This window comes from Leucopleurus acutus (genome assembly GCF_964270905.1).
Source record: "Leucopleurus acutus genome assembly, chromosome: 13".
Lineage (NCBI taxonomy): Eukaryota > Metazoa > Chordata > Mammalia > Artiodactyla > Delphinidae > Leucopleurus > Leucopleurus acutus.
The window spans coordinates 58213631-58225639 of record NC_139155.1 but is presented as its reverse complement, the minus strand read 5'-3'; the positions used below and the strand labels follow the sequence as shown (position 1 = coordinate 58225639).

The following is a 12009-nucleotide window of genomic DNA, read 5'->3' as shown; positions in this document are numbered from 1 at the left end:
TCCTGATCTTTCTCCTGAAAAAGCCATTTTTAATGCCCCCTAGATAGTTCCTCCTGTATATCCTTTAGACCCTTTAGAATTCAGAGGTTTAGCATCTCTGAAAATGTATTCATCTTGCCCTCTACGCCTGTCTCGGCACAGTCATAGACTCGGTCTCCCTCCCACCTCACTGCTGTCCAGCATGTCAGGTCCTGCTCACATCTCTCCCTGACTCCTCTCTTCTCCTCTCCATCCTCACCAGCTGTATCACATCAAGACCTCTTCATCTAGGGCTGGCTTGTTGAAACAGCCACCTTTCTGCTACCTCTGGTATCAGTTCTCTCTCCTTATTCTACTCCATAATCTCTACAACTGCAACCAGCAGTGTCTTTAAAAAAAGTCAAAACTACCAAAAAACCAGCAATGGGCAGGGCAGAGGAGAAACAAGTCCAAAACTTATTACGGCATTTCTTTCCTTAAAAACTTCTGCGGGTTCCACAGCATGTATATAGGCTTAAGACTAAAATTCTTCCCGTGGTGTTTTAATTAGATTTCTTTTGCAAGGAAGCGAGATCACGCCAGCTTCCTCAGGAAATGGGCCGTACTGTAAAATTCATGCTGGGGGAGGATGGGGACTCTTGGAAATTCAAGAACAGGACTGTGGTCAAAGAGTTCTCAGTCCTGCCCCTGTCTCTAGGGCCATTTGCAGCTGGAGTTGACCCTCATTCCGGAGCTGGAGCTCTCCAACATGAGCTGCTTCAGAGGGAGGGCTTCTGAAAACAGCTCACAGGCATCCCGCCAAGAGTTTCTGATTCAGTAGATGCCCAAGATTTTGATTGATGCCCCAACTTTGTATTTCTAACAGTTCCCCAGGTGATACTGATGCTGTAGTTCTGAGTACCACACTTTGAGAACTTTATCCTTTAAGGCACATGTCACATCATCTGGGAGGCCTTCTTTGATGATATCAACCATAATTAGTTTTCTCTCTACTTTGTAGGTTTCTTCACGTTAATTAAGAACAGTGGTTCTCAAACTTAAGCATGCATCAGAATCACTTAGAAAAATTGTTAAAGTGGAGAGTTTGTGAATCATTAAGTCTGGGGTATGGCCTCCAAAATTTGCATTTCTCACAAGTTCCAGGGGGTGACCACACTTTGAAAACCACCATATTAGAATAAGTTGTTTACACACCTCTCTTCTCTGCTGTACACAGGTTTCCGGTGTTGGTCCTGTGCATTGTTATTCTGTCCACTTGTGGCAGCACCTGGGGAAATGGCTGAGTCACCGCATTTTGGACCCTGAAATCCTCTCTTGGTCACACCCTCAGAACCACGGGTCCTTCTACTCCTTCGTTCCGTGGAAGCTTGTCAAAGCACTCGCTTCCTGTGTGTTAGCTTTTCTGTTCCTCTGTGTTCGTCAGTAGTTTCCTGACTTCCTGCGCCCCTGGCCACGTGGGGCCTCTGGAGCATTTCATCTTATGTGCTCAAGGCTGGTGCCCCTCATCCACTGGGCTGTCTCCTCATCGGTGCCCAGCTGTCCATGGACTGAACTATCTGCTCCGCTCCCAGACTGCCGGGAGCCCCTCTGAGAGTCACCGGCTTGGCCGAGCGGCTCTCAGGACGGCCTCGTGGGCCTCACATCTGTCCTAGAGGAATTTCCATCACTGTCCTGCCCTTGTGCTCCCAGTGTGACGCACTCCTGGTCATGGAGATCGAGGTCCTGGGGTGATGTCTTCTCTTTCCTTCCCGAAGTTTCTCTGACGTTAGTAGGGCCCTTCCTCTGCTGTGTTCTCAGAGCCTTCTGTCCTGCACATCCCCCTGGGTCACCCCCTCTTCTAGGAGCCTCATCTCTGTCTTCCAGTTCTTGTCCCTCAGCTGATGGATTGAAATGCCCTCTGCTGCCTGCAGTCCTTAAGAATGAGAAGAGCTCCTTTTTCGTGATGTGACTGGTGCCCCTCCAGCTCTCCTGTGACCTGTCTCTTCTCCTCATCTGCAAGCCTCTCAGAGTGTGGCACACTTGCTGCTTCCCTGAGACTTTCTTTTCAGGGTTTGGCCTCGTGCAGTCTGACCTCCGAGCACATTCTTCCACCGAAGCCTCTGTCCCTGAGGTCACGGTGACACCCTGGCTGCTTGGCCGCAGCTGCTTCTCCCAGGTTGGTCTCACTGGACCTTGTTCCGCATCGGACGGTGCTGGTCCTTCAGCCCTTGGGACCCTCTGCCGCCCTGACTTCCGGGTCTTGTGTGTGTCCCCGGGTCCCTGCCAGTTCCCCTTGTCCTGTCCTCCTCCCCACCTCTTCACTCACCCCGATGTGGATGTGCACGTTCTGACCTTGGTTCTTCTTTCTCCACGTTTCTCAGTTGTTGCCTCTTGCTGAAAAATTTGGGATCTCCTTTTGTTGGATGTATATGCTTAGATTCTTCCAGATACCTAAAACTCAACATCTCTGACAATAACCCGTCCTCCTTGCAGCCTCCTGCGTTGCTCCCTCGATTTGCTGATCCCCCACTGGGTTCCCCCGATGGGTCCTCCTCCCTGGACCACCTCGCCCTGCCCCACCCCGCCCCTGACAGTTAGTTGTTGGCCGAGGTCCTTGGGTTTTAGCTCTGCGTCGCCCCTTGGCTCCCCGCCTTTCTCTAGGGAACGCCCTCGTTACCTCTGCCTGGACTGTTGTCATCGTTCCGCCTTCAGTCTTTGTCTCTGGCATTTGTTTCCTTCTTACTCAGCACTGGTGCTAGAGCAAGTTCTTCCTTCCGACTTGGAAGAACTTGCCCGATTCCACGGTTACTTCCTCCCCATGCAGCGACCCTGCCTTCTGCTCCGTGTGTCCCACAGGCTCCGTGGTGACGCCCAGACGGGCGTTGTCAGGGGCTCTTCCCTCTGCAGCCTGTCCCTTTGCTCCTGCTGCCCCTGCCTGGACCGCCTGCTGACTTTCTGGTTGTCTGGGAGAGCAGCAGTCTCCAGGAAGCGTCCTCTGGTCAGAATTAATCCTTCTTTATTTTGTTCCCAGATGCACTGTCTGGGTTTCTTAACTGGTGCGCGTTAACACTTGCGTCTGCCTATTTATTCACAGGAACGTTGAGTCCCCCCCGTATGCCGGGTGAGGGTGACACTTGTCTGTCTGCACGTGTGTCTCCCCCACTAGAGTAGGTGTCACGTGAGCACGAGTCAAGTCCCCGAGCATTTCCTGGCGTGTCCTGGCTCTCAGCACCCGCTACACGCAGGGAAATGAGCAACAACTGGTTTTGAATTCAGTACTGGAATGAGACGCAGCCCACATTTGCAAATGAAAAATGTTCTAGCAGAGCAGGCAGAAGTCCTTGCTACGGAGACACGCAGAGTTATTACCATGTGAGAGGTTGGGAAGTGCAGTTATATTCATGGAGCTTCCGTTTGGGGGTTATTTCCCAGCAGTGACAAGTTGTTAGAACGTTGGGAAAATTGTATCATTTCCAGTTGGTACCACAAAGGGAGGCATTATTTATATCTGTGTGTAATAAAATTGGTTGGTTGCTACCGACAACCAACAAAAAAAAAATGTTTTTCTCACATTTTCTAAGATGCTGCCAATGGAGCCGGATGCAACATAACTTTTGAAATAAAGTTGAAACATTGGTGTCAAAGACTGTGATTATGGTTGATGGAATTGGGGAGGTGTCTCTCAGGGACATGAGTTATAGGATTTACGTGGTTCTGTCCTTAAGAATGACAGTTTATTCATTCTTCACCCCCGGCCATTTTCAATTTTAGTTTAGAAAATCACTAATAAACATTGTGCAGTTTCCTAGAACTAGGTGTTCTTAGTGTCAGGTGAGGCTTCATCTGTCCGTCTCTGCTCTCCAAGGGGGATGAATGTGATGCCAAGTGGCCAGAGCGTGGGACAGGCAGCGTACCTGTACTCACGGGGTGTCTCATGATGGGGCTCCTAGAAAGATACTTCTGTAGGTAAAAATGGGGTCATACTAGAGAGAATATTCTTATAGCCCCCCTATTGATGAAACATTTTAATTTAATTTTAAAATTTTTATTTATTTATTTTTGGAAACAGTTTTTATCTATTTTTGATTCTATAATATATGGTTAAATTTTAATGTATGTTTGGTCCCCAAAGAAAATTTGATATATAGTTTTGTCTGTTGACAGATCATGCCTTTTTTTGGCAATGAATTTAAAATCAGCATGCATCACTTTTTAAATGAGGAAGAGAAGGTTTAAAATCATCAATATAATTAAATATGATAAAATTACCTTCAATTAACAATATACTGTTATAATATTTTTTTGTTTTTTATTGAAGTATAGCTGACTTACAGTGATTCAGGTGCACAGCAAAGTAATTCAGTTATATGTATGTGTGTGTGTGTGTATATATATATATTATATATATATATATAATATATATATTCTTTTTCAGATTTTTTTCCATTATAGGGTATTACAAGATAGAAAGAAATTTAAGGTTTGAAAAAAATCACAGAGCTAGATGACAGCTAAGGCTTCTTTCCATTTTTAAACAGCATGCTGTGCTTTTTATGTTATGGAATTTTATAAGAGGAGTTGAGAACAAAAAACACTAGCACGCACATATGGACGACTGTTCATATAAAGAGCTGAAATAAAGGAGTAGAGGTGGTTTTCTATCCATTTAAATAAACGGAATTATTCCAAACTCCAGATCTGAAATGATAAAGCAGGACACAATTGTGGTTTACAGGATTAACAGGTATCTGGTCTGGGATGTATCCTGCTCAGTGTGCCAACCCCTTTTCCAAGGACGATGTTGCTGCCTGGTCCTCTTAGACATGGTTAGCCCTTTGTAAAGGGGGTGCTTCTAAGAGCTAACCCTATGCATCCCAGTGTCTGCTGTCTGTGAGGACGTGGCCTGGCTCAAGTGCACCTGTGCTTTCATAGGGTGTGACACACATGCACATGCCACCAGCCTCCAGCCCATCCAAGCACTGACCCTGCTTTCTTTCAGCATTTTGAATAAACTGTCCCATTCTCTCCTGGCCTGAAAGGCTTCTGTTGAGAAATTCGCTCATAGTGTTATGGGGTTTCCCTTGTATGTGACGTCTCTCTTTCTCTTGCTACTCTTAAAATTCTTTCTTTGTCTTTGACTTTTGACTATTTAATTATAATGTGTCTCTGTGTAATCCTATTTGGGTTCAACCTGTTTGGGGCCCTTTTGGGCCTTATGGATGTGAAATGTCCATTTCTCTAAGTTTTCCACCATTATTGCTTCAGATACACTTTCCATCCCTTTCTCTTTCTCTTCTCCTTCTGGAATTTCCATAATGCGAATATTGTTTCTTTTCACCGTGTCCCATAATTCCGCCCTGCTTTCTTCTCTCTTATCCTCCTTTTTTCCTGTTTCTCCTCTGACTGGGGAATTTCCAGTGTCCTATCCTCCAGGTTGCCGAGCCTTTCTTCTGCATGGGCCAGTCTACTCTTGAAGCTCTCTGTTGAACTTTTCAGTGCGGTTAGTGTATTTTTGAGCTCCAGGGCTGTTTTCTTATTGTTGTGGTTGTTTCGATGGTGGCTGTTTCCTTGTTGAGCTTCTTGTTTTGTTCATGCATTGTTTTTCTAGTTTCATTTAGTTGTCTGTGTTTTCTTGTAGTTAATTAAGCTTCCTCTGGAGGACTATTCTGAATTCTTTGTCTGACAGTTCATAATTCACTCTTTTTTAGGGTCAGTCATTGGAGCTTTATTGGTTTCCTTTGCTGGTGTCATAGTTACCTGGCTTTTCATGACCCTTGATTCCTCACGTTGGAATCTGTGCGTCTGAGTAGTGGGGCTCGTCTTCCAGGCTGTGCAGTTTGCTTTGGCAGAGACGGTTCCTCACCAGTCAGCTCGGCTTGGGTTTCTGGGCGTGTCTGCTGGTAAAGCCCTTGGGCAGGTGGGCCTGCTATTAGGGTTTATTTGGGGTGAGGCATCTGTTTGAGCTCAGAGGACAGGGATGGGGGCTGTGCCCCGGCCGAGAACAGGTGGACAGGACGGCTGGCTGGGCTCCTCCCCAGGTGGGGCTGGAGGGTGGGCTCTGCAGTCGCCTGGGCTCTCTGGTCAGGCTCATTGGACGGCCAGGACTGGGCACGTATTCAGTAGTGGACGGGGTGTGAGTTAGCTTCCCTCCCTGGCAGGGCAGCAGGCTGCGACCTAGGGCCTGCACAGCTCATTGTTGGGGGCCTGAGTGTGCACTGAGGGTGAGGCCACTGGCTCTGCTCTGCAGACACAGGAGGCCCCAGGCTGTGCTCCCTTTTCAGGCGCCCACGTGTGGAGGGCTGTGGAGTGGGCTTCACAGTGTCCTCTGTGGTCTGGGTGGATTCCCGGGGGACAGGCTGTACTTGGTGGTGAGCAGGGCTGTGAGGTAGGTCCCCTGCCCAGGTGCAGTGGTGAAGCAGCTTGAAAGCCAGTAAAGCTCTTTGTTTGTCATCTTACCTCAAGCTGACCCGCACCCTAGTTCCCTGGCTGAACAGGGCCACAGGCTTTGCTCAAGTGCCGCCAGGCACACATCTTCCAGGACTGTCCCAGCGCTTCTGGTCGATGGATCTGGAAGGCTCTCTCTACGTGGGTGGGCTGGGACGCAACACCTGGCGTGGGCTTGGGCAGAGCAGGCTCAGGGCCAACAGAACTCCTCCCTGAGGGTCCGATGCAGGCAGGTATGCACCCCATCGAGCTCCCTCATCAGACTGCGCCCTGAGTTGGTTCTGCAGGTGAGCAGAGCTGCAGGTTGGGGTCCCCACCTGGGTGATGCAGGTGTGAATTCCATCCTGAGATCCCTGTGCGGATGTCATGAGCCCCTCCCCCCTCTCCATCACAGTCAGTCCCCAGCGTTGTGCCCTCCAGATTCCACTGCAGTCCCCGTGGGGCGACGTCAGAATAGGGGCTCCCACATAGTGACCCAGGATTCTGGGGGTGAGGGCCGGTTGTCCCCGGGGTCCTCATTTCCCACTGGATGAGCCTGAGGCTTGGGGAGGCCTGGGGGAGGGGCAGTGTGGTCAGCGTCACCTGCAGCCTCTACTCTCCCCTCCCACTGTGTCCTTCTGGGCATCCGTCTGGGTCTCTGGGGTGCAGGGGCGGCTTCAACCACACCCCCGGGTCTGGGTTCTCTTAGTGTGTCTTGGTCTTGAATAGTTGTTCGTGGTTCTTGTGAGGAATGACCTTCTTCTACGTTGGGGACGACATGGTGATGTCACCCCTCACACACAAGTTTTTCAGGAACACAGCTGTTGTAGAAAACGAGACATTTATATTTGCTTTGGAGCCAACGCTGCTGTAATGTTTTTGGTAACGCTTATAATTGTGATGTTGTAAAACGCTTATGTGAAAATAGGGATGTTGAGTAATCTTACCAGAGAATATTCAGGGTTTATCAAATTCCTTTCTGTGTTTAGCAGAATAAAATATCTCATGTCGTGTAGAAATGGCAGCAAATCTTCTAGTGCTGTGATGGCTAACAGACTGCGAGCTCCTTGGTGGTAATCACACAGAGATGTCGCACTGTTTCCAAAGCAAGGAAATCCATTGATAACAGTTCTCTCAGCCTTATTTGATGGTTAAAGTGCTTTTTAAAATTCTTTTACTTTAATAAGTGTATTTCTTAGCAAGAACAGGTCAGTGTCTTGTGATTGATAAACAGTAGTTATTAATGTGCGTGCTCTGTGGGTCTGTTTTAAACTGTAATTTGATATGATTTTTTCCTTATAACCTGAGCTTAAATTACTTTTTTTGTCAATTGTATATATGAATATTAAAGGAAAAAATTATACACATTATTTATTTCTTTTTCATTTACTAGACCAGGGACTGGGTCATATTCTTATTCCAGCGGGCAGCATGCTTCTTGGCATGTGAAGAGGAGCTCAGAACATATTTTTTAAGTGATTAAAAGTCCATGTTACTTCTTCCTGCACAGCTGGTGGAGTTTCGTGTTTGTTATTCCATCAGGTTGCTTTACCGTCTTGAGAGGTTCCAAATGTTTGACTTGGAGGTGTGCCTAACTACCTGTCACCGCCAACGTGCTCGTAGTTCTGACCTTTCACCATCTGGAGCTTCCTCGGGAACACTTCACAACAAGATAAATGTTAAAATTAATGTTCACAGAGCCCTTTTGACCAGAATTCTCCAGGAGCGTGTGTGTATGAGTGTGTGTGTGCAAGTGTGCGTGTGTGTGTGTGGTTGGTTATAATAATGCTTGTCGAGAATTTTAAAACTGCAGGAAGTAACAAGGAAAGAATATTTACATTAATCCCACCACCCGCGTATAATCACCGTTAATATTTTGCTGTTTCTTTCCAATTTCTTTTCTGTGCGTGTGTGTTTGTATATGCAAACACACATATAGGCCTATTGCCTTGCATGAAGAAGGGACTTTATAAGTATGTGAAAAATGAATGTTTTAATATATATAATAATTTGTATTTTAAAAATTAAGATCATAAAATATATACTGTTTTGTGTCCTTACTTTGATAATAAATTCTCAAGATATCCCAGAAAATTCCCAAGATATTTTATAAAAAGTATAGTTTTTGACTTCATAATCATATATATATATGTGTATATGTATATATAAATATCATTTATTTAACTTCTCTCCCATGTTAATATTACTTTGCATTTTTGCTGTAATAATTGTGTGATGTCCATTTTCACCATCAGCTTTTATGAGGACCACTTCCTTAGCATATTAACCCTAGAGAAGGAGTTACTGGAACATAGAATATAAACTTAAAACAATTATTAATCTTTTTTGCCAGATTTTTATTATTTAAAATGATATTTTTATTGAATTACAAAGGATAGTTATTCATCTAGAAAAGCGGAAAACTAAAGTACAAAGAAAAATGGGAAGAAATTATTTATAATCCCGGCACCTAAAGATGACTTCAATTACGATTTTGATTTACATGATTTTAGTGTTTTTTGTTTCCATTATATACTTTACCAAAAAGGATCATTTTGTTTCCTAAACTTTTTTTCCCCACTTAGTGTATCATTAACATAGCCTTTCTCTGCCATTCAGCAGTCTTCTGCAATGTAATTTTATGAGCTGTTATTAAAGTGACACGTCTGTACAGTGCATTTAATCAGCCCTCTCTTCAGTTTGTTTCCACTATTTCACTATTATGAAGGGTTCTAGAATAAACTCTTGGGCACATCACTGTAATTGCATTAAGACAAATTCCTAGGAGAATGGCTGGTTCAAAGTATGCAGATAATTTTTAAGGCTTTTGACAGTTTGCACGTTGCCTTTCGACAGGTTGTACCAATTGGCATTCCCACAAAGAGGAGGTAGGAAAGTGAAAGGAGATTACAAAAAAACGTTCAGGTCCTTTGCCTTAAAAGTAACCAAATCACCTTCTAGAGAACCTGTGCCTGTTCTCCCTTCTTTGAGCGGGGCTGGGGGCACACGTCCTGCGTGTCATCAGTGGTCGGTGATGGGGTGTGTTCATAAGTCTGTTCTAACCCAGGAAAAGCTGGGGATGTGATTGTACCAGATGCTCACAGAACGCCAGCGATAAGGCTCCTTGCTGTTAGTTGCTTGGTCTTCTGATCATCGGTTTAAGTAATTAGCCTCCTTCTTGGATTTATCTTCAACTGCATAATTTTTCAGTCACTAATTGTCTCAAGAACAGCCCTTGTGTTTTCTCTTCCAGCCCCTGCGGTGGCCGCGCGTGAGGCCTGGTCTTGGGAGCAGTACTTGAAGGAACAGGAGGCCGTGGCAGCGCCCGTTGAGCTGTTTTCCAAGGTGAACAAATCCCTGAAGGTCTTACAGTGTTTTTTTTTATCTTTTTTTTTTTTTTTTTTGCGGTATGCGGGCCTCTCACTGCTGTGGCCTCTCCCATTGCGGAGCACAGGCTCCGGACGCGCAGGCTCAGCGGCCATGGCTCACGGGCCCAGCCGCTTCGCGGCATGTGGGATCCTCCCGGACCGGGGCACGAACCCGTGTCCCCTGCATCGGCAGGCGGACTCTCAACCACTGCGCCACCAGGGAAGCCCCGGTCTTACAGTTTTGCAGGGAATCCACACTTAGAAATGAAATCGTTTGCCTAGACAGCATACCGACTTATCTGACTTGTAGGCTTTGCTGGAGATTGACATAACAAAGCTAATCCAAGCCTTAGTGACTCCGTGTGTGCTCTGGGGCCGGCCCGCCTGGGTTGAAACCTAGCGCTGCCACCTCGGGCAGGCCATCCAGTCTCTCTGTGCCTCGGGGTCCTCGTTCGTAAAGCAGGGGAATCACCACACCTGCCTCCTTGGGTCGCTGTACGTGTGAAGGACGTCGGATATAACAGGCACGTGGTAGACACCAAGCATGAGTCCTTCTTCTTCTTCGCCGATGTTACTTGCATCTGTCCACCCAAGGATCAGTGCCAGGCATCTGTTTTGATGTGCTGCGTGAAGTGGTGGGTCAGGCAGCATGTTGGAGGGGACAGTGAACCCCCTAAAGCAGGTTGTCCCTGACTGTAGGGACGCCCGGAGCAGCCCCGGTAGACTTGCTCCACCCAATGACTCCTGGCACCAGGGGCTTGCAGCTCTGGGGTTCATCTTGGTACCCAAGGTACCAAACCTTCCAATGCCCTTTCTCTTCTTCTCAGGCTGTGTTTTCATTATTTCAGGGGCGATCTGAATTTTAAAAAATCGTATCAGATTTGCATCATTATATTGCATCTTAACCAGCAGAGAGAAGCTAAAACTTTTTATTTGCTTCACTTTTCATGACATCCGTTGAGTTACTTGTAGTACGTTTTATTATGTGAGAAGGCTAGCAGTTTTAATCTAGGACATGGCAGTGGAACCGGGGAGAAGAGGTGTAGCCGGCACGGAATGAAAGCAGAGCCAAGTGTTGGCACCTCACAATTTAAGACACACTGAATCTCGACTTGTGGGTTCTCCACCCAGTCCTCATACCAGGTGCTTCCAGGGAGCTTTGGAAAACACGGACGTACATGTTCCTGAGACCTGCTGAACTAGAACCTCAGGGTGTGGCCGGGGAGGCCATGGGTTGGAAGCCTCCTCGGGGCTCCTGTGCGTGGGTAGAGGTCCCCTGGGGGAGAAGACTTAAGGTCTGTGCAGGTTCTGCTGAGGACTCGGGTCCTGCTGCCCCCACTGCCGTCATGTGACAAGACTTAGGGCGTTTGTTCCACTAAGCGTGTAAGTTCCCGAGGTGACAGGATGCACAGTGCCTGTTCTCAGTGTGCTCTTGTCACCAGCTGTGTTGAGTGGCTTCCGGAAACCTCTCCTTAGTTCTGAGTGTAGATGCTCTTTACAGAGGGTTGGCTTTGACCGGGGTGACCCAGTGTAACTTGTAGTCGCCGTTTCCAGCTCGCCCTGTGCCGTCTCCTGCCCTTCCTGCAGTGGTTACTCCAGGTCAGAGGGTAGAGGGCTCAGGCCAGGAGCCAGCGAAGGCCTGTGCATTTCTGTGACCTCCAAGGGCAGATGTAGCCTAGCTGGGGTCCAGGATGCGAGGTCACAGGCCAGGCTGTGACCCGATGGCTGTGCTTGGTGAGATGACCGTCCAGGATCTCAAGGCAGCCAGAAGCCATGAAGGTGGGGATTGACCAAGAAGGGCACAGTGTCCTAGGAATCAGACCTGCGTGTGTCCTCGGACCAGGACCTCAGGACAGGGATCCTCTCTTACCTCCACCGGGACCCTCTGGGACTGTGTCCAATGTTTGGATGTTGGGGGTGAGGTGTGTGTGGTTCCCAGGGCAGGGCGAGTTCTGGCCGATGGCAGCAAAGTGCTAGACCCCTGTCCAGCTCCCACCTTCTCCCCTCATCTCAGCCAGCGTGTGTTCACTTTATTTCTCAGACTTTCTTCTTTCAGATCCTTTAAGGTCCATCAGCTCACGCAGAATGGAGTTTCTCCCCAGATTCCCCTTGGGTCCTAGTGCTGACTGAGGCACCTCCAGGGCAAGTGTGGGATTTCTGTCCTGAAGCAGATCCTGAGGCTGCGTTGGGGACTGTGTAGTGATGGGCTGTGGGCCACATAGCCTCCCCCTTGACCTTCTGAGACCCAGAAGGTCAGGGA

The 12009-nt window shown here is 47.5% G+C and overlaps 1 protein-coding gene across 1 annotated transcript in view; it reads left to right on the top strand.

Moving 5' to 3' along the window:
• Nucleotides 1–12009, top strand: part of L3MBTL4 (L3MBTL histone methyl-lysine binding protein 4) — a gene marked incomplete at both ends in the record, with an annotated part of 303064 nt that overhangs the window by 33910 nt on the left and 257145 nt on the right. The window contains one exon of the mRNA XM_082853718.1: nt 9635–9726. Coding sequence (XP_082709844.1) covers nt 9635–9726 — 92 coding nt within the window. The remainder of the gene's footprint in view (nt 1–9634; nt 9727–12009) is intronic.